This window comes from Salmo trutta, chromosome 22 (genome assembly GCF_901001165.1).
Source record: "Salmo trutta chromosome 22, fSalTru1.1, whole genome shotgun sequence".
NCBI classification, from domain to species: Eukaryota; Metazoa; Chordata; class Actinopteri; order Salmoniformes; family Salmonidae; genus Salmo; species Salmo trutta.
Window position 1 is genome coordinate 51,770,025 of NC_042978.1, and position 26,797 is coordinate 51,796,821.

The 26,797-nt window shown below is 49.6% G+C and overlaps 1 protein-coding gene and 1 long non-coding RNA gene across 2 annotated transcripts; both read left to right on the forward strand.

The window, feature by feature from the left end:
• Window positions 1-3,098: 3,098 nt before the first annotated feature.
• LOC115158925 (magnesium transporter NIPA2-like) lies at window positions 3,099-26,793 on the forward strand. The gene is made up of 6 exons (XM_029708362.1): window positions 3,099-3,349; window positions 6,238-6,473; window positions 14,387-14,443; window positions 14,568-14,658; window positions 23,873-24,033; window positions 25,556-26,793. The coding sequence occupies exons 2-6, from the start codon at window positions 6,335-6,337 to the stop codon at window positions 26,212-26,214; spliced, it is 1,107 nt and encodes a 368-aa protein (XP_029564222.1). The 5' UTR covers window positions 3,099-3,349; window positions 6,238-6,334; the 3' UTR covers window positions 26,215-26,793.
• On the forward strand, window positions 14,743-15,503 carry LOC115158926 (uncharacterized). Its single transcript, XR_003868784.1, has 2 exons — window positions 14,743-14,886; window positions 15,340-15,503. It is a non-coding gene; the product is annotated as an uncharacterized LOC115158926 (long non-coding RNA).
• Window positions 26,794-26,797: the final 4 nt, after the last annotated feature.

A 26,797-nucleotide genomic window follows, 5' to 3' on the forward strand; every position in this document is an offset into this window, starting at 1 on the left:
TGTAATAACAACATGTTTCAAGCAGACCACCATAGTCCCTGTGCCCAAGAACACTAAGGTAACCTGCCTAAATGACTACCGACCCGTAGCACTCACGTCTGTAGCCATGAAGTGCTTTGAAAGGCTAGTCATGGCTCACATCAACACCATTATCCCAGAAACCCTAGACCCACTCCAATTTGCGTACTGCCCAACAGATCCACAGATGACGCAATCTCCATTGCACTCCACACTGCCCTTTCCCACATGGACAAAAGGAACACCTATGTGAGAATGCTATTTATTGACTACAGCTCAGCGTTCAACACCATAGTGCCCTCAAAGTTCATCAGTAAGGTAAGGACCCTGGGACTAAACACCTCCCTCTGCAACTGGATCCTGGACTTCCTGACGGGCCGCCCCCAGGTGGTGAGGGTAGGTAACAACACATCCGCCACGCTGATCCTCAACACAGGGGCCCCTCAGGGGTGCATGCTCAGTTCCCCTCTTGTACTCCCTGTTCACTCATGACTGCACGGCCAGTCTTGACTCCAACACCATCATTAAGTTTGCTGATGACACAACATTGGTAGGCCTGATCACTGACAACGACGAGACAGCCTATAGGGAGGAGGTCAGAGACATGGCCGTGTAGTGCCAGGACAACAACCTCTCCCTCAACGTGATCAACACAAAGGAGATGATTGTGGACTACAGGAAAAAGAGGAACGAGCACGCCCCCATTCTCATCGACAGGGCTGCAGTGGAGCAGGTTGAGAGCTTCAAGTTCCTTGGTGTCCACATCAACAACAAACTAACATGGTCCAAGCACACCAAGACAGTCGTGAAGATGGCACGACAAAACCTATTCCCCCTCAGGAGACTGAAAAGATTTGGCATGGGTCCTCAGATCCTCAAAAGGTTCTACAGCTGCACCATCGAGAGCATCCTGACTGGTTGCATCACTGCCTGGTACGGCAACTGCTCAGCCTGCGACCGTAAGGCACTACAGAGGGTAGTGCGAACGGCCCAGTACATCACTGGGGCCAAGCTTCCTGCCATCCAGGACCTCTATACCAGGCGGTGTCAGAGGAGGGCCCTAAAAATTGTCATAGACTCCACCCACTCCAGTCATAGACTGTTCTCTCTGCTACCGCACGGCAAGCGGTACCAGAGCGCCAAGTCTAGGTCCAAGAGGCTTCTAAACAGCTTCTACCCCCAAGCCATAAGTCTCCTGAACATCTAGTGAAATGGCTACCCAGACTATTTGCAGTGCCCCCCCTCTTCTACACTGCTGTTACTCTCTGTTGTCATCTATGCATAGTCACTTTAATAACTCTACCTACATGTACATATTACCTCAAATAACCGGTGCCCCCATACATTGACTCTGTATCGGTACCCCCCTGTATATAGTCTTGTTATTGTTATTTCACTGCTGCTTTTTAATTACTTGTTACTTCTATTTCTTATTCTTATCTGTATTTTTTTTTAAACTGCATTGTTGGTTAGGGGCTCGTAAGTAAGCATTTCACTGCAAGGTCTACACCTGTTAGCCTTCCCTGTAGCTCAGTTGGTAGAGCATGGTGTTTGCAACACCAGGGTTGTGGGTTCGATTCCCACGGGGGGCCAGCACAGAAAAAAAAAAATGTATGAAATTGTATGAAATGTATGCATTCACTACTGTAAGTCGCTCTGGATAAGAGCGTCTGCTAAATGACTAAAATGTAATGTAAATGTAATGTAAATGTTGTATTCAGCGCATCTCTACTGTCGGACGGAGGCTGAGCAGTTGCCGTACCAGGTGGTGATGCAACCAGTCAGGATGCTCTCGATGGTGCAGCTGTAGAACCTTTTGAGGATCTGAGGACCCATAATAATAACATTTGATTTGAAAACACACATGGACTAAAATAGAATGGATTTCCATGTCCATGTCCTGGCGTAGTACATTCAGGAGTAGCTTAGTAATGTCGTTTACTCTCGCTCCTGGATGGGACATTGTTTTTGCACCAGGAACAGTCACATTTCTTATCATGGAGCTTCCCAAAATTACAGCTGGTGAGAAGGACAAGGAAATCCGCCCACTCCCATGCTTCATGGGATGGTGCAGGCCTCCGACAGATGGAGAAGCCTCGCTCGATCCAGAGCAGGGACGGAAGGTTGCTGACGTCGACTTCGAAATCGTAGGGGAAAGAGTAGGAGTAGGTACAGCGGCCGCAGACACAGGTACCCCCAGCGACGAAGGTGCAGGAAGATCAGGCTCCAGGGTGGCGAAACTATTTGTTGTTTGTATCCGCTCTTAGCTCTTAGCGTCTCGTTGGGAGTTTAGACTGCTTTGCGGGAGTACCACTGTCTTCGGCTTCCACGGCTCGTTACATGCAACCATCGTTGATTGCCATGCTCCTCTTGCTGTGCTCCTTTGACTCCTCTGTCAAATGGGGGACGAGAAGCAGAAGATGGCTCCCCTGGCAAACAAACTCAGGGCAACACCGGCCAGTCGGATAATGACAAACGACAAGACAGAGATGCATCCAGCATGCGCAAACGTCGTCCAGCCACCGGCGTAGAAAAGGTAAACATTTCACTCTGCTTTTCCCCAGTTTCTTACGTAGCCTGGCAACCTACGAGATCAAAGAAGCCACCTCAAGCTTATAATCCTTATACGTCAATCAAGTGTTCTGGATACACTTAATGTGAAGGTGGATTTTGTAGCATTTATAGCCACAGTTATTATTGCACAAGCGTCCAATACGTCTAAGAAGCTGGACATCATTATATCTGCAGCCGAGAAGTTTTTGGTCCTCCAAGACTTAACGGCAGAAGCACTGCAAGGACTACTGTCGCCAGGAAATGTCCCGCCATCACAGGATCCTCCTGGACCTGATTAAAACAGGAAATCTGATTTAGTTTCATTAGCATCTCGTTACTGATAGTTTATTTTTTTATTGTATTTTTTTTTTACACTGCATTTCTCCCCCCCCTTTTTGGATCCTTTTATCCACCTGTACAGTAGGTGGCGGAATACACATATAATTGTTGCCAACGCCATTATACCAAAGAAGAACAGCAGCTTGCTCCGGACGTCATTAATCACGTGATGACGTAATTTTGAACGGAACATCCGTACGTTGCGTCGGATCGGTAACGGGGATATCGGTAACCGTAACGCCACAGAGCTTCCCGGAACTGTCTTTGGTTGCAAGTGCTTTGGAAACCCCATCGCTCGTAGCGTCAACCTTGCGGTCAAGTTGGGTCGTAACAAAATGTGAAGAGAGCTAGCTAACGATGTGATACATATTATAGAATAGCTAGCCAATTACCACCGTCGTATTGGTCAAACAAGGGATCTTTTTGTTGTTGTTGCCAGGTATTTCGCACGGAAACATACCTAGGATGTTCATGTTTACGATAGCATGCCAGTTAGCTAGCTTGCTAACGTTAAGTTATTTTTGGACACGTTTCTAAATAATGTCATCTTGCTTAACTAGCTCAGTAGCTGGTACAGTTATCAACGGATTTAGCCAACATTTGTCTTATGCTAACAAGCTAGCTAGTGTCGTTCTGAGGTAGACAACAACAAGGATTAAGCTTTAGCTCATACAATGATAACTAGTTAGATATGCTAACTTTAGTTAGTTAATGAGTTACTAATTACATGTTATTGGTCACATACACATGGTTAGCAGTTGTTAATGCGAGTCTAGCGAAATGCTTGTGCTTCTAGTTCCGACAATGCAGTAATATCTAACAAGTAAAATAACAAATACACAACAACTATTTTATACACACAAATGTAAAGCAATGGAATAAGAATATGTACATATACATATATGGATGAGCGATGGCGGTATATCCATATGGGGCGGCAGGTAGCCTAGTGGTTAGAGAGTTGGACCAGTAACCGAAAGGTTGCTTGATCATATCCCTGAGCTGACAAGGTAAAAATCTGTCGTTCTGCCCCTGAACAAGGCAGTTAACCCACTGTTCCTAGTCCGTCATTGTAAATAAGAATTTGTTCTTAACTGATTTGCCTAGTTAAATAAAGGTAAATATGAGATGTGTAGGATATGTATGTAAGCATTATTTAAAGTCACTAGTGATACCTTTTATTAAAGTGGCTGGTGATTTGGGTCAGTAGAAGCTGTTTTTCAGTCTCTCTGTCCCAGCTTTGATACACCTGTACTGACCTCGCCTTCTGGATGGTAGCGGGGTTAACAGGCAGTGGCTCGGGTGGTTGTTGTCCTTGATGATCTTTTTGGCCTTCCTGTGACATCGGGTGCTGTAGGTGTCCTGGAGGGCAGGTAGTTTGCCCCCGGTGATGCGTTGTGCAGACCGCACTACCCTCTGGAGAGCCTTGCGGTTGTGGGCGGAGCAGTTGCCATACCAGGCGGTGATACAGTCCGACAGGATGCTCTCGATTGTGCATCTGTAAAAGTTTTTGAGTGTTTTAGGTGACAAGCCAAATTTCTTCAGCCTCCTGAGGTTGAAGAGGTGCTGCTGCGCCTTCTTCACCACGCTGTCTGTGTGGGTGGACCATTTCAGTTTGTCCGTGTTGTGTAAACCGAGGAACTTAAAACTGTCCCATCAATGTGGATGGGGGGGTGCTCCCTCTGCTGTTTCCTGAAGTCCACGATCATCTCCTTTGTTTTGTTGACGTTGAGTGAGAGGTTGTTTTCCTGACACCACACTCCGAGTGCCCTCACCTCCTCCCTGTAGGCCGTCTCGTCATTGTTGGTAATCAAGCCTACCACTGTAGTGTCATCTGCAAACTTGATGATTGAGTTGGAGGCGTGCATGGCCATGCAGTCATAGGTGAACAGAGAGTACAGGAGGGGGCTGAGAACGCACCCTTGTGGGGCCCAAAGTGTTGAGGATCAGCGAAGTGGAGATGCTGTTTCCTACCTTCACCACCTCTGGGCGGCCCGTCAGGAAGTCCAGGACCCAGTTGCACAGGGCGGGGTCGAGACCCAGGGCCTTAAGCTTAATGATGAGCTTGGAGGGTACTATGGTGTTGAATGCTGAGCTGTTGTCAATTGACAGCATTCTTACAAAGGTATTCCTCTTGTCCAGATGGGATAGGGCAGTGTGATGGCTATTGCATCGTCTGTGAACCTATTGTGGTGGTATGCAAATTGAAGTGGGTCTAGGGTGGCCGGTAAGGTGGAGGTGATATGATCCTTGACTAGTCTCTCACTTCATGATGACAGAAGTGAGTGCTATGGGGCGATAGTCATTTAGTTCAGTAATCTTTGCCTTCTTTGGTTCAGCAACAATAGTGGCCATCTTGAAGCATGTGGGGACAGCAGACTGGGATAAGGATTGATTGAATATGTCCGTAAACACACCAGCCAGCTGATCTGCGCATGCTCTGAGGACGCGGCTAGGAAATTGATAACGATGCTAGGAAATTGATAACGATGCTAGGAAATTGATAACGAGGCTAGTAAATTTAAGGTAATAATACTGTCTTTTGTAATAACTTAGCATTTCGCTACATCCGCAGTAACATCTGATAAATATGTATGTGACCAATAAAATGTGATTTATTTTATTTTACTGTTAGCTAACGTTAGCTATAGCCATGCCAGTAAAAGTTAGCTTAATGTTAGTTAGCTAGCTATCATATGAAAATATGTCTCCTCATGCAGCGCCTCACCAATCACGTCATGTTGTTTTCATCGTGCGGTGTTGAATGACAAATGGTGCCAACATTGGCATTACGTTTTATTATGGATTCTGATACTTTACCAGTGACGAACTCGGAGCTCATCATTCCTACAAGTTTAAAAGTCTGAAATGTCATAGTTACGAATTGTCTTGAATGCGGAATTTCTGTAATCTTAAATCGCTTCCATAATTCTTGACTCATTGAATATTCATGAGTACATTTTACGGAAGTGACAGATTGGATTGGTCCACGTAATCTTTGCATACAGATAGTCAATGTGCCATTTCTTTAATGGGACCAACTATATTTGATCAGTGTTGTTCACTCTGCGATGTAACTTGTCAATGGTCAGGTAGCCTAACTGTGAACTGGTCAGGTAGCCTAACTGGGAACTGGTCTGGTAGCCTAACTGTGAACTGGTCAGGTAGCCTAACTGGGAACTGGTCAGGTAGCCTAACTGGTCAGGTAGCCTAACTGGGAACTGGTCAGGTAGCCTAACTGGGAGGACTCTGATTTGACCATTTGAATTACTAACGTTAACAGTTGTAAACTTGAGTTATATTGAGTTCCTGTTTTGCTTACTAAAGGTACTTGGTGACACGCGTTCAGTTCAGCTGGTCTGGAACTGCTGTGTGGTGGTGGTCTATGTAACAGACAAGTACGAACAACACATCCAGAGTCACCATGGGCCAGGACAGAGGGAAGTATGATTTCTACATCGGCCTGGGACTCGCCATCAGCTCCAGCGTCTTCATAGGAGGAAGCTTCATCCTCAAGAAGAAAGGACTTCTCCGCCTGGCCAGGAAGGGACAGTGCAGAGCAGGTAGTGTTTTTGTGTTTTCAGTCTAGGAATGTTAACATTTTACATTTTTAGTCATTTTAGCAGACGCTCTTATCCAGAGCGACTTACAGTAGTGAATGCATACATTTCACACATGCCTTCCCTGTGGCTCAGTTGGTAGAGCATGGTGTTTGCAACGCCAGGGTTGTGGGTTCGATTCCCACGGGGGGCCAGTACAAAAAAATTATAAAATAAAAAAAATGGATGAAATGAAATGTATGCATTCACTACTGTAAGTCGCTCTGGATAAGAGCGTCTGCTAAATGACTAAAATGTAAATGTAATACATTTTTTCTCTGTACTGGTCCCCCGTGGGAATCGAATCCACAACCATGGCATTGCAAACACCATGCTCTACCATCTGAGCCACACGGGACACATTAATCGGTTAGATGGTGAAAATACATTAATTTAGTGGAATTAAATTGCTGCGTGTGTAATCTTGATAGTCATGTATCTGATCATGGTCACAGCATACAGAGCCTAGTTTGATGAGCGGTATAGCCCATCACCTGTCAAGACAACATGAGAGCAGCTCCTCAAAAAGCTGGTACTGGAGTGAAATGTGCTTTGGTCAGCCCAGTCATTGGTTAGTCCAGTCATTGGTTAGCCCAGTCATTGGTCAGCCCAGTCATTGGTTAGCCCAGTCATTGGTTAGCTCAGTCATTGGTTAGCTCAGTCATTGGTTAGTCCAGTCATTGGTTAGCTCAGTCATTGGTTAGCTCAGTCATTGGTTAGTCCGGTCATTGGTCAGCCCGGTCATTGGTCAGCCCGGTCATTGGTCAGCCCAGTCATTGGTTAGTCCAGTCATTGGTTAGTCCAGTCATTGGTTAGTCCAGTCATTGGTTAGTCCAGTCATTGGTTAGTCCAGTCATTGGTTAGCCCAGTCATTGGTTAGCCCAGTCATTGGTTAGTCCAGTCATTGGTTAGTCCAGTCATTGGTTAGCCCAGTCATTGGTCAGCCCAGTCATTGCGCAACAATTCTAAATGCAAACGCGTGTTAACTGTTTTGATGGCCACGATTACAAATAGCTATTTTTATTTTTCAACTCGTAATTAAAGCACACCTCCCATTCAGAAAACCAGTCAGTATCTGGTGTGACCACCATTTGCCTCATGCAGCGCGACACATCTCCTTCACATAGAGTTGATCAGGCTGTTGATTGTGGCCTGATATTGGCGGGAAACTGGAACACGCTGTCGTACACGTCGATCCAGAGCATCCCGAACATGCTGCATGGGTGACATGTCTGGTGAGTATTCAGGCCATGGAAGAACTGGGACATTTTCAGCTTCCAGGAATTGTGTCCAGATCCTTGTTGACATGGGGGCCGTGCGTTATCATGCTGAAACATGAGGTGATGGTGGCGGATGAGTAGAACGACAACGGGCCTCAGGATCTCGTCACGGTATCTCTGTGCATTCAAATTGCCATCGATAAAATACAATTGTGTTCGTGGTCTATTCGTGGTCTGTAGCTTTTGCCTGCCCCATACCATAACCCCACCGCCACCAAATTGCTTGCCCACATAACGCCATACTGTCTGCCATCTGTGAAGAGCACAGTTCTCCAGCGTACCAGTGGCCATCGAAGGTGAGCATTTGTCCACTAATGCCGAACTGCAGTCAGGTCAAGACCCTGGTGAGGACGATGAGCTTCCCTGAGACGATTTCTGATAGTTTGTGCAGAAATTCTTCGTTTGTGCAAAATCCACAGTTTCATCAGCTGTCCCGGGGTGGCTGGTTTCAGACGATCCCGCAGGTGAAGAAGCCGGATGTGGAGGTCCTGGGTTGGCGTGGTTACACATGGTCTGCGGTTGTGAGGCGGGTTGGACGTAAACCCAAATTCTCTAAAATGACGTTGGGAGGCGGCTTATGGTAGAAAATTAACATTACATTTTGTGGCAACAGCTCTGGTGGACATTCCTACAAGCCAATTGCACGCTCCCTCAAAACTTGAGACATCTGTGGAATTGTGTTGTGTGACAAAACTGCACATTTTAGAGTGGCCTTTTATTGCCCCCCCCCCCAGCACAAGGTGCACCTGTGTAATGATCATGCTGTTTAATCTGCTTCTTGATATGCCACACCTGTCAGGTGGACGTATTATCTTGGCAAAGGAGAAATGCTCACTAAGATGGATGTAAACACGCTTTTTTTTGTGCATATGGAACATTTTCTGGGATCTTTTGTTATTTCTGCTCATGAAACATGGGACCAACACTTTACATGTTGCGTTTATATTTTTTGTTCAGTATAATATGACAAGGGTTGTGCCTTTTTTGTCTTCTGGACAACGAAAGAAAGATGATATAACAACCTGTAGAACAGGACAGAAATTCTGGTTAATGGCATGAGGAAATCTTTATAAAATAACTGCCTCAATATTGCTATGGCTAAGATACTTTGATGGAAGGTAAAGTGGTGGGTGACTATAGCCTATACACTCCAATGGTGAATGGGAGGTGCGCTTTAATTAAATGCTGGCTTCAATGGCATGTGAGTAAATCTTAATGAACATAATTGTCTCCATGTTTCTATGGTCGAATGATGAATAAGATAGTAATGAAAATATACGGCCCAATTTAATTCCACTAACTTCAGCAAATTAACCTATCGACCGATAAGCATGACGATCATTGGCTGATATTTACATAAATGAATAAAAAGTATTATTTTGCAATGGGATTTTTTTTTTTTGTCCCGGTCAATTTGGGCGGCAACATGTATCTGCTTTTCATCTTTTTTTATCAGCCACAAGCGGGCAATTACCGGCTAACGGGCAATTACCGGCTAACGGAAACCCTGTACAGTACGTACTGTAGCTCTATATGGCACTTAGATATACTGTCAGATGTACTGTAGCTCTGTATGGCACTCAGATGTACTGTCAGATATACTGTAACTCTGTATGGCATATCGTTAGGTTGAATTTGTACATTTGAGGCAGGGCTCGAGAGAGCGGGTACATTCATATTTAAGCACCAGCTGTCAGAGCAGCTCACAGATCACTGCACCTGTACATAGCCCATCTTTAAATAGCCCATCCAACTACCTCATCCCCATACTGTATTTATTTATTTATCTTGCTCCTTTGCACCCCAGTATCTCTACTTGCACATTCATCTTCTGCACATCTATCACTCCAGTGTTTCATTGCTATATTGTAATTATTTCGCCATTATGGCCTATTTATTGCCTTTACCTCCCTTATCTCACCTCATTTGCTCACATTGTATATAGACTTATTTTTCTACTGCATGTTTGTTTTACTCCATGTGTAACTCTGTGTTGTTATATGTGTCGAACTGCTTTGCTTTATCTTGGCCAGGTCGTAATTGTAAATGAGAACTTGTTCTCAACTGGCCTACCTGGTTAAATAAAGGACTTGTTCTCAACTGGCCTACCTGGTTAAATAAAGGACTTGTTCTCAACTGGCCTACCTGGTTAAATAAAGGACTTGTTCTCAACTGGCCTACCTGGTTAAATAAAGGTGAAATAAAAAATCAATATTTGTTTTTTCTGGATCAAAAGGGGCTTAGGTCGGCACGCCTGAGTTTTAGAGAACTTATTGAAAATGTCTCCATGGAGCTCAAATAAACTTTTGCAGTTTTAAAGCAAATTTCCTGCAATTCTACATTTTGCCATGGAGTTTAGAGAACATGTTGCAGTTTAAAGTACATTATGCCATGGAGCTGAGAGAACATGTTGCAGTTTAAAGTACATTCTGCAGTTTAAAGTACATTATGCCATGGAGCTGAGAGAACATGTTGCAGTTTAAAGTACATTCTGCAGTTTAAAGTACATTATGCCATGGAGCTGAGAGAACATGTTGCAGTTTAAAGTACATTTTGCAACTGATTGGTGCTAACATGGACACTTGAACACTACCTTCTCTATAAACACCCAAATGGCACCCTATGTAGTGCACTACTTTAGACGAGAGCCCAATGGCACCCTATTCCCTATGTAGTGCACTACTTTAGACCAGAGCCCTATGGTACCCTATTCCCTATGTAGTGCACCACTTTAGACCAGAGCCCAATGGCACCCTATTCCCTATGTAGTGCACTACTTTAGACGAGAGCCCTATGGTACCCTATTCCCTATGTAGTGCACTACTTTACATTTACATTTAAGTCATTTAGCAGACGCTCTTATCCAGAGCGACTTACAAATTGGTGCATTCACCTTAAGATATCCAGTGGAACAACCACTTTACAATAGTGCATCTAAATCTTTCGGGGGGGGGGGGTAGAAGGATTACTTTATCCTATCCCAGGTATTCCTTAAAGAGGTGGTGTTTCAGGTGTCTCCGGAAGGTGGTGATTGACTCCGCTGTCCTGGCGTCGTGAGGGAGCTTGTTCCACCATTGGGGTGCCAGAGCAGCGAACAGTTTTGACTGGGCTGAGCGGGAGCTGTGCTTCCTCAGAGGTAGGGAGGCGAGCAGGCCAGAGGTGGATGAACGCAGTGCCCTTGTTTGGGTGTAGGGCCTGATCAGAGCCTGAAGGTACGGAGGTGCCGTTCCCCTCACAGCTCCGTAGGCAAGCACCATGGTCTTGTAGCGGATGCGAGCTTCAACTGGAAGCCAGTGGAGATAGCGGAGGAGCGGGGTGACGTGAGAGAACTTGGGAAGGTTGAACACCAGACGGGCTGCGGCGTTCTGGATGAGTTGTAGGGGTTTAATGGCACAGGCAGGGAGCCCAGCCAACAGCGAGTTGCAGTAATCCAGACGGGAGATGACAAGTGCCTGGACTAGGACCTGCGCCGCTTCCTGTGTGAGGCAGGGTCGTACTCTGCGAATGTTGTAGAGCATGAACCTACAGGATCGGGTCACCGCCTTGATGTTAGTGGAGAACGACAGGGTGTTGTCCAGGGTCACGCCAAGGTTCTTAGCACTCTGGGAGGAGGACACAAGGGAGTTGTCAACCGTGATGGCGAGATCATGGAACGGGCAGTCCTTCCCTGGGAGGAGGAGCAGCTCCGTCTTGCCGAGGTTCAGCTTGAGGTGGTGAGCCGTCATCCACACTGATATGTCTGCCAGACATGCAGAGATGCGATTCGCCACCTGGTTATCAGAAGGGGGAAAGGAGAAGATTAATTGTGTGTCGTCTGCGTAGCAATGATAGGAGAGACCATGTGAGGATATGACCGAGCCAAGTGACTTGGTGTATAGTGAGAATAGGAGAGGGCCTAGAACAGAGCCCTGTGGGACACCAGTGGTGAGAGCACGTGGTGCGGAGACAGATTCTCGCCACGCCACCTGGTAGGAGCGACCTGTCAGGTAGGACGCAATCCAAGCGTGGGCCGCGCCGGAGATGCCCAGCTCGGAGAGGGTGGAGAGGAGGATCTGATGAGAGCCCTATGGTACCCTATTCCCTATGTAGTGCACTACTTTAGACCAGAGCCCAATGGTACCCTATTCCCTATGTAGTGCACTACTTTAGACCAGAGCCCAATGGTACCCTATTCCCTATGTAGTGCACTACTTTAGACCAGAGCCCAATGGTACCCTATTCCCTATGTAGTGCACTACTTTAGACCAGAGCCCAATGGTACCCTATTCCCTATGTAGTGCACTACTTTAGACGAGAGCCCTATGGTACCCTATTCCCTATGTAGTGCACCACTTTAGACCAGAGCCCTATGGTACCCTATTCCCTATGTAGTGCACTACTTTAGCCGAGAGCCCTATGGTACCCTATTCCCTATGTAGTGCACTACAAACCTTCAGTGTGACGACATCAGAACATGTAACGCTGGTTGTTACCATGACGCCCTAGAGCTCGACGCGACGCCCTAGAGCTGGACGCGACGCCCTAGAGCTCGACGGGACGCCCTAGAGCTGGACGCGACGCCCTAGAGCTGGACGTGTGACGCCCTAGAGCTGGACGTGTAACGCCCTAGAGCTGGACGTGTAACGCCCTAGAGCTGGACGTGTAACGCCCTAGAGCTGGACGCGACGCCCTAGAGCTGGACGCGACGCCCTAGAGCTCGACGGGACGCCCTAGAGCTCGACGGGACGCCCTAGAGCTCGACGGGACGCCCTAGAGCTCGACGGGACGGCCTAGAGCTCGACGGGACGGCCTAGAGCTCGACGGGACGCCCTAGAGCTCGACGGGACGCCCTAGAGCTCGACGGGACGCCCTAGAGCTCGACGTGACGTGACGCCCTAGAGCTGGACGTGAAGCCCTAGAGCTCGACGTGAAGCCCTAGAGCTCGACGTGACGTGACGCCCTAGAGCTCGATGTGACGCCCTAGAGCTCGACGTGACGTGACGCCCTAGAGCTGGACGTGACGCCCTAGAGCTGGACGTGTAACGCCCTAGAGCTGGACGCGACGCCCTAGAGCTGGACGCGACGCCCTAGAGCTGGACGGGACGCCCTAGAGCTCGACGGGACGCCCTAGAGCTCGACGGGACGCCCTAGAGCTCGACGGGACGGCCTAGAGCTCGACGGGACGGCCTAGAGCTCGACGGGACGCCCTAGAGCTCGACGGGACGCCCTAGAGCTCGACGGGACGCCCTAGAGCTCGACGTGACGTGACGCCCTAGAGCTGGACGTGAAGCCCTAGAGCTCGACGTGAAGCCCTAGAGCTCGACGTGACGTGACGCCCTAGAGCTCGATGTGACGCCCTAGAGCTCGACGTGACGTGACGCCCTAGAGCTGGACGTGATGCCCTAGAGCTGGACGTGTAACGCCCTAGAGCTGGACGTGTAACGCCCTAGAGCGCGACGTGACGCCCTAGAGCTCGACGGGACGCCCTAGAGCTCGACGGGACGCCCAAGAGCTCGACGGGACGCCCTAGAGCTCGACGGGACGCCCTAGAGCTCGACGTGACGCCCTAGAGCTCGACGTGACGTGACGCCCTAGAGCTCGACGTGACGTGACGCCCTAGAGCTCGACGTGACGCCCTAGAGCTCGACGTGACGTGACGCCCTAGAGCTCGACGGGACGTGACGCCCTAGAGCTCGACGTGACGCCCTAGAGCTCGACGTGACGCCCTAGAGCTCGACGTGACGTGACGCCCTAGAGCTCGACGTGATGTGACGCCCTAGAGCTCGACGTGACGCCCTAGAGCTCGACGTGACGTGACGCCCTAGAGCTGGACGTGACGCCCTAGAGCTGGACGTGTAACGCCCTAGAGCTGGACGTGTAACGCCCTAGAGCTGGACGTGACGCCCTAGAGCTCGACGTGACGCCCTAGAGCGCGACGTGACGTGACGCCCTAGAGCGCGACGTGACGCCCTAGAGCGCGACGTGACGCCCTAGAGCTCGACGTGACGCCCTAGAGCTCGACGTGACGCCCTAGAGCTCGACGTGACGTGACGCCCTAGAGCTCGACGTGACGTGACGCCCTAGAGCTCGACGTGACGCCCTAGAGCTCGACGTGACGCCCTAGAGCTCGACGGGACGCCCTAGAGCTCGACGTGACGTGACGCCCTAGAGCTGGACGTGACGCCCTAGAGCTGGACGTGTAACGCCCTAGAGCTGGACGTGTAACGCCCTAGAGCTCGACGGGACGCCCTAGAGCTCGACGGGACGCCCTAGCTTGACGTGACGTGACGCCCTAGAGCTGGACGTGTAACGCCCTAGAGCTGGACGTGACGCCCTAGAGCTCGACGTGACGCCCTAGAGCTCGACGTGACGTGACGCCCTAGAGCTCGACGTGACGTGACGCCCTAGAGCTCGACGTGACGCCCTAGAGCTGGACGTGTAACGCCCTAGAGCTCGACGTGACGCCCTAGAGCTCGCCGTGACGCCCTAGAGCTCGACGCGACGCCCTAGAGCTTGACATGACCAACCGATATGGTGGGACTCCACAGCATGACATTTTACTATTGAACACACATTGGAATATATTTGTAATTATAGTCTTGTTGTTTTTCTGTTTAGGCCAGGGTGGACATGCATATCTTAAAGAATGTCTCTGGTGGGCTGGCTTATTATCGAGTAAGTGAACATTTCTACCATGAGATGACTTGTTTCTGTTCCCAGATTCCATGAGGTTATCCTGTTTTCTGTGGTTTTGTTTTACAAGATGTATTTCTGTTCATCTCCGTGTGTGTTTTCACAGTGGCAGCTGGAGAAGGGGCTAACTTTGCAGCGTATGCCTTCGCTCCTGCTACTCTCGTCACTCCTCTGGGGGCCCTCAGCGTGCTGGTCAGGTAGGTCACTCCTCTGGGGGCCCTCAGCGTGCTGGTCAGGTAGGTCACTCCTCTGGGGGCCCTCAGTGTGCTGGTCAGGTAGGTCACTCCTCTGGGGACCCTCAGTGTGCTGGTCAGGTAGGTCACTCCTCTGGGGGCCCTCAGTGTGCTGGTCAGGTAGGTCATTCCTCTGGGGACCCTCAGTGTCAGGTAGGTCACTCCTCTGGGGGCCCTCAGTGTGCTGGTCAGGTAGGTCACTCCCCTGGAGACCCTCAGTGTGCTGGTCAGGTAGGTCACTCCTCTGGGGACCCTCAGTGTGCTGGTCAGGTAGGTCACTCCTCTGGAGCCCCTCAGTGTGCTGGTCACTCCTCTGGGGGCCCTCAGTGTGCTGGTCATGTAGGTCACCCCTCTGGGGTCCCTCAGTGTGCTGGTCAGGTAGGTCACTCCTCTGGGGGCCCTCAGCGTGCTGGTCAGGTAGGTCACTCCTCTGGGGGCCCTCAGCGTGCTGGTCAGGTAGGTCACTCCCCTGGGGGCCCTCAGCGTGCTGGTCAGGTAGGTCACTCCCCTGGGGGCCCTCAGTGTGCTGGTCAGGTAGGTCACTCCTCTGGGGGCCCTCAGTGTGCTGGTCAGGTAGGTCACTCCCCTGGAGACCCTCAGTGTCAGGTAGGTCACTCCTCTGGGGGCCCTCAGTGTGCTGGTCAGGTAGGTCACTCTGTTTTGGAGATGGCATAGCCGAATACAGAAGCATGTCTGTTACGCTGCGTTCACTGGACTGACATTCATGATTGTTGCTGACACTCAGATGAAGGGAATTACATTTTGTATTTAACCTTTTTTTTAACTAGGCGAGTCAGTTATTCAAAAAATATTATTTACAATGACGGCCTACTGGGGAACAGTGGGTTAACTGCCTTGTTCAGGGGCAGAACGACAGATTTTTACCTTGTCAGCTCAGGGATTCAATCTAGCAACCTTTCAGGTTTCTTGCCCAACCCTCTAACCACTAGGCTACCTGCCTCCCCTCCACTCTAACCACTAGGCTACCTTCCTCCTCTACACTCTAACCACTAGGCTACCTGCCGCCCCTCCACTCTAACCACTAGGCTACCTGCCTCCCCTCCACTCTAACCACTAGGCTACCTGCCTCCCCTCCACTCTAACCACTAGGCTACCTGCCTCCCCTCCACTCTAACCACTAGGCTACCTGCCTCCCCTCCACTCTAACCACTAGGCTACCTGCCGCCCCTCCACTCTAACCACTAGGCTACCTGCCGCCCCTCCACTCTAACCACTAGGCTACCTGCCGCCCCTCCACTCTAACCACTAGGCTACCTGCCGCCCCTCCACTCTAACCACTAGGCTACCTGCCGCCCCTCCACTCTAACCACTAGGCTACCTGCCGCCCCTCCACTCTAACCACTAGGCTACCTGCCGCCCCTCCACTCTAACCACTAGGCTACCTGCCGCCCCTCCACTCTAACCACTAGGCTACCTGCCGCCCCTCCACTCTAACCACTAGGCTACCTGCCTCCCCTCTAACCACTAGGCTACCTGCCTCCCCTCTAACCACTAGGCTACCTGCCTCCCCTCTAACCACTAGGCTACTAGGCTACCTGCCTCCCCTCTAACCACTAGGCTACCTGCTACCTGCCTCCCCTCTAACCACTAGGCTACCTGCCTCCCCTCTAACCACTAGGCTACCTGCCTCCCCTCTAACCACTAGGCTACCTGCCTCCCCTCCACTCTAACCACTAGGCTACCTGCCTCCCCTCCACTCTAACCACTAGGCTACCTGCCTCCCCTCCACTCTAACCACTAGGCTACCTGCCGCCCCTCCACTCTAACCACTAGGCTACCTGCCTCCCCTCCACTCTAACCACTAGGCTACCTGCCTCCCCTCCACTCTAACCACTAGGCTACCTGCCGCCCCTCCACTCTAACCACTAGGCTACCTGCCGCCCCTCCACTCTAACCACTAGGCTACCTGCCGCCCCTCCACTCTAACCACTAGGCTACCTGCCGCCCCTCCACTCTAACCACTAGGCTACCTGCCGCCCCTCCACTCTAACCACTAGGCTACCTGCCGCCCCTCCGCTCTAACCACTAGGCTACCTGCCGCCCCTCCGCTCTAACCACTAGACTACCTGCCGCCCCTCCACTCTAACCACTAGACTACCTGCCGCCCCTCCATTCTAACCACTAGACTACCTGCCGTCCCTCCCCTCTAACCACTAGACTACCTGCCGCCCCTCCACTCTAACCACTAGGCTACCTGCCGCCCCTCCATTCTAACCACTAGACTACCTGCCGTCCCTCCACTCTAACTAACTAGTCCTGTAATGTTGTTAATCAAGCTAAACCAGACAACTCCATAGTAGAATAGATGACCTGTGTACCTAGTCAGCTTGTGTGTTCTATTTAAGATAAATATTCCTCTCGAGGTGCATTCAAGCTGCGGGATCCACAAGCGGTCAGTTAGGGTTGGGAATTGCCAGGGACTTCACGATACTTGGTGTCGATATGTAATGCGATTCGATACTGTGATTGGTTGTTCCAAACATTGCTCTCCATATGTCTGCTGCAGAGGAACGAGAGAGAGCCATGACATGTTCTGATCAGAGGTCCGTAGAGCTCCGAGACAGGATTGTGTCAAGGCACAGATCTGGGGAAGGGTACCAAAACATTTCAGCAGCATTGAAGGTCCCCAAGAACACAGGGGCCTCCATCATTCTTAAATGGAAGAAGTTTGGAACCACCAAGACTCTTCCTAGAGCTGGCCGCCCGGCCAAACTGAGCAATCGGGGGAGAAGGGCCTTGGTCAGGGAGGTGACCAAGAACCCAATGGTCACTTTGACAGTTCCTCTGTGGAGATGGTTGTCCTTCTGGAAAGTTCTCCCATCTCTGCAGCACTCCACCAATCAGGCCTTTATGGTAGAGTGGCCAGACGGAAGCCACTCCTCAGTAAAAGGCACATGACAGCCCGCTTGGAGTTTGCCAAAAGGCACCTAAAGACTCTCAGGCCATGAGAAACAAGATTCTCTGGTCTGATGAAACCAAGATTGAACTCTTTGTCCTGAATGCCAAGCGTCATGTCTGGAGGAAACCTGGCGCCATCCCTATTGGTGAAGCATGGTGGTGGCAGCATCATGCTGTGGGGATGTTTTTCAGTGGCAGGGACTGGGATTTTTTTATTTAACCTGGACCATTACAGTAGTGAGTTCTTGTGCAGCTTGTTGTTTGCTATTTGCATGCACATAGATCACTGTATCATCTGAAAACATCTGAACCTCAGACCCAGTACAGACAGAAAGCAGGTCATTAATGTACAGGCTGAACAGGAGGGGCCCCAGTACAGACAGAAGGCAGGTCATTAATGTACAGGCTGAACAGGAGGGGCCCCAGTACAGACAGAAGGCAGGTCATTAATGTACAGGCTGAACAGGAGGGGCCCCAGTACAGACAGAAGGCAGGTCATTAATGTACAGGCTGAACAGGAGGGGCCCCAGTACAGACAGAAGGCAGGTCATTAATGTACAGGCTGAACAGGAGGGGCCCCAGTACAGACAGAAGGCAGGTCATTAATGTACAGGCTGAACAGGAGGGGCCCCAGTACAGACAGAAGGCAGGTCATTAATGTACAGGCTGAACAGGAGGGGCCCCAGTACAGACAGAAGGCAGGTCATTAATGTACAGGCTGAACAGGAGGGGCCCCAGTACAGACAGACAGACAGGTCATTAATGTACAGGAGGGGCCCCAGTACAGACAGACAGGCAGGTCATTAATGTACAGGAGGGGCCCCAGTACAGACAGAAGGCAGGTCATTAATGTACAGGCTGAACAGGAGGGGCCCCAGTACAGACAGAAGGCAGGTCATTAATGTACAGGCTGAACAGGAGGGGCCCCAGGACAGACAGACAGGCAGATCATTAATGTACAGGCTGAACAGGAGGGGCCCCAGTACAGACAGACAGGTCATTAATGTACAGGAGGGGCCCCAGTACAGACAGACAGGCAGGTCATTAATGTACAGGAGGGGCCCCAGTACAGACAGAAGGCAGGTCATTAATGTACAGGCTGAACAGGAGGGGCCCCAGTACAGACAGAAGGCAGGTCATTAATGTACAGGCTGAACAGGAGGGGCCCCAGTACAGACAGAAGGCAGGTCATTAATGTACAGGCTGAACAGGAGGGGCCCCAGTACAGACAGAAGGCAGGTCATTAATGTACAGGCTGAACAGGAGGGGCCCCAGTACAGACAGAAGGCAGGTCATTAATGTACAGGCTGAACAGGAGGGGCCCCAGTACAGACAGAAGGCAGGTCATTAATGTACAGGCTGAACAGGAGGGGCCCCAGTACAGACAGACAGACAGGTCATTAATGTACAGGAGGGGCCCCAGTACAGACAGACAGGCAGGTCATTAATGTACAGGAGGGGCCCCAGTACAGACAGAAGGCAGGTCATTAATGTACAGGCTGAACAGGAGGGGCCCCAGTACAGACAGACAGGCAGGTCATTAATGTACAGGCTGAACAGGAGGGGCCCCAGTACAGACAGACAGGCAGGTCATTAATGTACAGGCTGAACAGGAGGGGCCCCAGGACAGACAGAAGGCAGATCATTAATGTACAGGCTGAACAGGAGGGGCCCCAGTACAGACAGAAGGCAGATCATTAATGTACAGGCTGAACAGGAGGGGCCCCAGGACAGACAGAAGGCAGATCATTAATGTACAGGCTGAACAGGAGGGGCCCCAGTACAGACAGAAGGCAGATCATTAATGTACAGGCTGAACAGGAGGGGCCCCAGTACAGACAGAAGGCAGATCATTAATGTACAGGCTGAACAGGAGGGGCCCCAGGACAGACAGAAGGCAGATCATTAATGTACAGGCTGAACAGGAGGGGCCCCAGTACAGACAGAAGGCTGAACAGGAGGGGCCCCAGTATTGACCCTTGGGGCACGCCCACATCATAGCTAAGAGTGGGCGACAGGTCATTGCTCACTCTGACACACTGGGTTGTGCCTTCAAGGTATGATTTCATCCATCTCAAGGCGTCGGGGGAAAAGTTGACCTTGGACAGTTTTGTGATGATTATTTTTACATTACTATTAGGCTTGGGTGATATACAGGGCTATTTCGAAATACCGATGTTATGCTTTTCAATACAAATGGATTTTTATGCCGTATCTCTCCCAGCCCTAACTTTCTGTTTCCCATTTGTATCATGTTAAATATTAGCCACTATCAGTATAGACAGGCAGAGGTGATGACAGACAGCTCTGCTCCTAAGCAACTTCGCAGTATTTAGTTTGTTTTATTTTAGAACTTACATACAACTGGATATCAGAGCGACGGTAACTCACCAGCATTACCACCAGAAATACCACTTTCAAGAATTGGATCCTTTTTTAGTACCCCCCCCAAAGGCAATTTAAGTTATCCCAGAGGCTCCTCCAAGATGCCGCCGGTGGAGAAGAAGTATTGGGAGAGATAACCTGGAGTGGACTCAGGAGGTATTCGGAGTGAACTTCTCATCTGACTCTGGAGGCATGCACACCATCCACCTCTTCTGAGTCTATTGCTATCTCAAATCAAATCAAATTTATTTATATTATCTAATGTTGAGGGTATTACTATCTAATGCGGAGTCTCTGAACAATAAAGTAGACGAGCTCAGGGCGAGGATCTCCTTCCAGAGAGACATCAGGGACTGCAACATACTCTTTCACAAAATCATGGCTCTCTCTGAATATACTGTCCTCGTCCATACAGCCAGCTGGGTTCTCAGTTCATTGCGCAGACAGGAATAAAGAACTCTCCGGGAAGAAGAAAAGGTTTCATGATTAACTCCTCATGGTGTGATTGTGATGACGTACAGGAACTCAAGTCCTTTTGTTCTCACTATCTGGAATACCTCACAATCAAATGACGACCGTATTACCTCCCGAGAGAATTCTCTTCAGTCGTCACAGCCGTGCATATTTCCCCCCAAAAAACTTGTCTGGAGTGTTTACAGACATATTCAATTTCTCCCTATCCCAGTCTGTTGTCCCCACATGCTTCAAGATGGCCACCATTGTTCCTGTCCACAACAAAGAAAAAGGTAACTGAACTAAATGACTACACCACCCCCAATAGATCCACAGATGATGCCCTATCCCGTCTGGACAAGAGGAATACCTAATGTAAGAATGCTGTTCATTGACTACAGCTCAGCATTCAACACCATAGTACCCTCCAAGCTCATCATTAGGTCTGGGCCTTGGGTCTTAACCCTGCCCTGTGCAACTGCAGCCACCACCATGCTTGACAATATGTAGAGTGGTACTCAGTGATGTGTTGGATTTTCCCCCAAACATAACACTTTGTATTCAGGACATAAAGTTCATTTTTTTGCAGTATTACTTTAGTACCTTGTTGCAAACAGGATGCATGTTTTGGAATATGTTTTATTCTATACAGGCTTCCTTCTTTTCACTCTGTCATTTAGGTTAGTATTGTGGGAGTAACTAAAATGTGGATACATCCTCAGTTTTCTCCTATCACAGCCATTAAATCGCAGAGTGGTTTCCTTCCTCTCCGGCAACTGAGGATGCCTGTATCTTTGTAGTGACTGGATGTATTGATACACCATTTAAAGTGTAATTTAATAACTTCACCATGCTCAAAGAGGTATTCACTGTCTACTTTTATAAAAAATGTTTACCCATCTACCAATAGGAGCCCTTCTTTGCGAGGCATTGGAAAACCTACCTGGTCTTTGTGCTTGAATCTGTTTGAAATTCACTGCTCGACTGAGGGACCTTACAGAACTGGTGTAACTGAGTCAGGTTTGTAGGCCTCCTTGCTCGCACATGCTTTTTCAGTTCTGCCCACAAATGTTCTATAGGATTGAGGTCAGGGCTTTGTGATGGCCACTCCAATACCTTGACTTTGTTGTGTCCTTAAGCCATTTTGCCACAACTTTGGAAGTATGCTTGGGGTCATTGTCCATTTGGAAGACCCATTTGCGACCAACCTTAAACTCCTTGACTGATGTTGCTTCAATATAGCCACATAATTTTCCTTCCTCATGATGCCATCTATTTTGTGAAGTGCACCAGTCCCTCCTGCAGCAAAGCACCCCCACAACATGATGCTGCCACCCCTGTGCTTCACGGTTGGGATGGTGTTCTTCGGCTTGCAAGCCTCCCCCTTTTTCCTCCAAACATAACGATGGTCATTATGGCCAAACAGTTCTATTTTTGTTTCAGACCAGAGGACATTTCTCCAAAAAGTATGATCTTTGTCCCCATTTGCAGTTGCAAACCGTAGTCTGGCTTTTTTATGGCGGTTTTGGATCAGTCGCTTCTTCCTTGCTGAGCGGCCTTTCAGGTTATGTCGATATAGGTCTCGTTTTACTGTGGATATAGATATTTTTGTACCCGTTTCCTCCTCCATCTTCACAAAGTCCTTTGCTGTTGTTCTGGGATTGATTTGCACTTTTCGCACCAAAGTACGTTCATCTCTAGGAGACAGAATGTGTTTCCTTCCTGAGCGGTATGACGGCTGCGTGGTCCCATGGTGTTTATACTTGCGTACTATTGTTTGTACAGATGAACGCGGTACCTTCAGGCGTTTGGAAATTGCTCCCAAGGATGAACCAGACTTGTGGAGGTCTACAATTTTTTTTCTGAGGTCTTGGCTGATTTCTTTTGATTTTCCCATGACGTCAAGCAAAGAGGCACTGAGTTTGAAGGTAGGCCTTGAAATACATCCACAGGTACATCTCCCAATTAACTCAAATGATGTCAATTAGCCTATCAGAAGCTTCTAAAGCCATGACATCATTTTCTGGAATTTTCCAAGCTGTTTAAAGGCACAGTCAACTTAGTGTATAAACTTCTGAGCCACTGGAATCATGATGCAGTGAATTAATCTGTCTGTAAACAATTGTTGGAAAAATGACTTGTCATGCACAAAGTAGATGTCCTGACCTACTTGCCAAAACTATAGTTTGTTAACAAGAAATTTGTGGAGCGGTTGAAAAACGAGTTTTAATGACTCCAACTGTACACTGCTGCCATCGAGTGGCCAATATCTAAATTGTGCCTAAACTGGAATAATACATTTTGGCCTTTCTCTTGCATTTCAAAAAGCACATGTTTTTTTTCTTTGTATTATCTTTTACCAGATCTAATGTGTTATATTCTCCTACATTAATTTCACATTTCCACAAACTTCAAAGTGTTTCCTTTCAAATGGTATCAAGAATATGCATATCCTTTCTTCAGATCCTGAGCTACAGGCAGTTAGATTTGGGTATGTCATGTTAGGTGAAAATTGAAAAAAAGGGTCCGAACCTGAAGATTGAGTCCATGTGACTTCAGCAGATTTCTACTCCTGAACTTATTGAGGCTCTAACAAAGGGGCTGAATATTAATTGACTCATGACATTTCAGCCTTTCATTTTGTAAACATTTCTAAAAACACAATTCCACTTTGACATTATGGGGTGTTGTGTGTAGGCAAGTGACACAAAATCTCAATTTAATCCGTTTTACACTGAACCAAAATATAAACGCAACATGTAAAGTGTTTCATGAGCTGAAATAAAAGATCCCAGAAATGTTCCATATGCAGAAAAAGGTCTCTCTCTCTCTCAAATGTTGTGCACAAATTTGTTTACATCCCTGTTAGTGAGCATTTCTCCTTTGCCAAGATAATCCATCCACCTGACAGGTGTGGCATATCAACAAGCTGATTAAACAGCATGATCATTACACAGGTGCACCTTGTGCTGGGGACAATAAAAGGCCACTCTACAATGTGCAGTTTTTAAATGTCTCGAGGGAGCGTGCAATTGTCATGTTGACTGCAGGAATATTCACCAGAGCTGTTGCCAGAGAATTCCTCCCAACAGCCCAACTCCAGTCCCCCAACAGCCCAACTCCAGTACCTCCAACAGCCCAACTCCAGTACCTCCAACAGCCCAACTCCAGTACACGTTATTGTAGCCCCGGACAAACCTGATTCAACTCGAGGGTTTGATGATTAGTTGAATCAGGTGTGCTTGTGTTGGGAGGACTGGAGTTGGGCTGTTGGGGGTACTGGAGTTATATGGCTATATGGTCTAACAAGGCCTATTAACAATTATGTTTTGCTCTAACCCCTGTAGACTTCTTACTAGAAACTACCAAGCCATAATATTTGAATCTCTCTTTAGCAAGATATTTACTGTTGTCGTTGCAGTGCGGTGCTGTCGTCGTACTTCCTGACAGAGCGTCTGAACCTGCACGGGAAGCTGGGATGTCTGCTCAGTATCTTGGGTTCTACTACCATGGTGATCCACGCCCCTCAGGAGGAAGAGATCAACAGCCTGGACCACATGGCTCGGAAACTGGTCCACCCAGGTCAGTACTGGACAGACAGGAGAGGGAAACTGGTCCACCCGGGTCGGTACCAGACAGACAGGAGAGGGAAACTGGTCCACCCGGGTCGGTACCAGACAGACAGGAGAGGGAAACTGGTCCACCCGGGAGAGGGAAACTGGTCCACCCGGGTCGGTACCGGACAGACAGGAGAGGGAAACTGGTCCACCCGGGTCGGTACCAGACAGACAGGAGAGGGAAACTGGTCCACCCAGGAGAGGGAAACTGGTCCACCCGGGTCGGTACCAGACAGACAGGAGAGGGAAACTGGTCCACCCAGGTCGGTACCAGACAGGAGAGGGAAACGGGTCGGTACCAGACAGGACAGGGAAACTGGTCCACCCGGGTCGGTACCAGACAGGAGAGGGAAACTGGTCCACCCGGGTCGGTACCAGACAGGACAGGAGAGGGAAACTGGTCCACCCGGGTCGGGACAGGACAGGAGAGGGAAACTGGTCCACCCGGGTCGGTACCAGACAGACAGGAGAGGGCAACTGGTCCAGACAGGAGAGGGAAACTGGTCCACCCGGGTCGGTACCAGACAGGAGAGGAGAGGGAAACTGGTCCACCCGGGTCGGTACCAGACAGGAGAGGAGAGGGAAACTGGTCCACCCGGGTCGGTACCAGACAGGAGAGGAGAGGGAAACTGGTCCACCCGGGTCGGTACCAGACAGACAGGAGAGGGAAACTGGTCCACCCGGGTCGGTACCAGGCAGACAGGAGAGGGAAACTGGTCCACCCGGGTCGGTACCAGACAGACAGGAGAGGGAAACTGGTCCACCCGGGTCGGTACCAGGCAGACAGGAGAGGGAAACTGGTCCACCCGGGTCGGTACCAGGCAGACAGGAGAGGGAAACTGGTCCACCCGGGTCGGTACCAGGCAGACAGGAGAGGGAAACTGGTACACCCGGGTCGGTACCAGACAGGAGAGGGAAACGGGTCCACCCGGGTCGGTACCAGACAGACAGGAGAGAGAAACGGGTCCACCCGGGTCGGTGCCAGACAGACAGGAGAGGGAAACTGGTCCACCCGGGTCGGTACCAGACAGACAGGAGAGGGAAACTGGTCCACCCGGGCCGGTACCAGACAGACAGGAGAGGGAAACTGGTCCACCCGGGCCGGTACCAGACAGACAGGAGAGGGAAACTGGTCCACCCGGGTCGGTACCAGACAGGAGAGGGGAAACTGGTCCACCCGGGTCGGTACCAGACAGGAGAGGGGAAACTGGTCCACCCGGGTCGGAAGGCCTGTTACTTTGTCTATGCTGCCTGTTGTCTCCCTGTTGCAACTTGATTTATGATCCACTTTAATCTCAGACTAGTCTTTTAATCCCCTTTTAACAAGTGGACCTTTTGTAGCTCAGTTGGTAGAGCATGGTGCTTGTAATGCCAGGCTAGTAGGTTCGATTCCTGGGACCAATCATTTATTATTAAAATGTATGCACATGACAGCAATCTCCTTCGTTATGTTTCCAAATGTGTCCTCCTTCCTTCCTCTCCCTCAGGTTTCCTGGCGTTTGCCACCTTCGTCGTCATCGTAGCGCTCGTCTTCATCCTGGTGGTTGGCCCTCGGCACGGCCAGACCAACATCATGGTGTACATTACCATCTGCTCTGTGATAGGAGCTCTGTCTGTGTCGTGTGTGAAAGGGTTGGGCATCGCCATCAAAGAGGCCATCGCTGGGAGGCCCGTGTTGCTGAACCCTTTAGCTTGGGTGTTACTGCTCGGGTTGGTGGCCTGCGTCTCCACTCAGATCAACTACCTGAACAAAGCTCTGGATATCTTCAACACCTCCCTGGTCACACCTATCTACTACGTGTTCTTCACCACCTCAGTCCTCTCCTGCTCGGCCATCCTCTTCAAGGAGTGGGAGCACATGGCCGCCGCTGACGTTATCGGGACTCTGAGTGGATTCCTGACCATTATAGTTGGTATCTTTCTGCTCCATGCCTTTAAGGACCTTAGTGTGAGCCTGTCCACGTTGGCTGTGTCCATCAGGAAGGACGAGAGGCCCGGGCCGGCAGCTAACGGAGTGGCGACACGCGGCGGCTACGACCTGCTGCACAATGACTCCACGGAGATGGACCTGGAGGAGAGGGAGGTGGGCCTGGGCCTGCCGTTTGACAGTCTGTCCAGGAGGAATGGTGCCACGACAGCCTCTTAAAGGAACTATCTGCCTGGGCCTCCAGACCCCCCCCCCAACCTACTGACAGCCTCTTAGAGGAACTATCTGCCTGGTCCTGGGCCTGCAGACCCCCCCATCCTACTGACAGCCTCTTAGAGGAACTAGCTAGCCATCTGGTATAGTTCTACTGACTAGGACCAGTACATTGGTGTGGACGTTTTGTTTGGAAACCTTAAGACAATCGACTCTAGTGGGGGGGGGGAAACCTCTGACACGGACGGACCAACTGATTGTATTTGCCTTCCGTTTCCTGTTTTCAGACAGAGCTTCATCTCTACATAGAGCGGTCAATGTCTAACTCTTTATACTTTCTGTACAGCCACTGAGTCTCTAAATGAACAGATTTATTTAGGTATAATATCCTTGTCTGGTTACGGGCCTGTCTGGTTACGGGCCTGTCTGGTTACGGGCCTGTCTGGTTACGGGCCTGTCTGGTTACGGGCCTGTCTGGTTACGGGCCTGTCTGGTTCATATGTAGAGTTCTGAAAATCACCATTAACTTTTTTTTTTTGTATTGTTTGCATAAAAAATAAATAAATAAAATGCTCTCAAGAACAAGCAT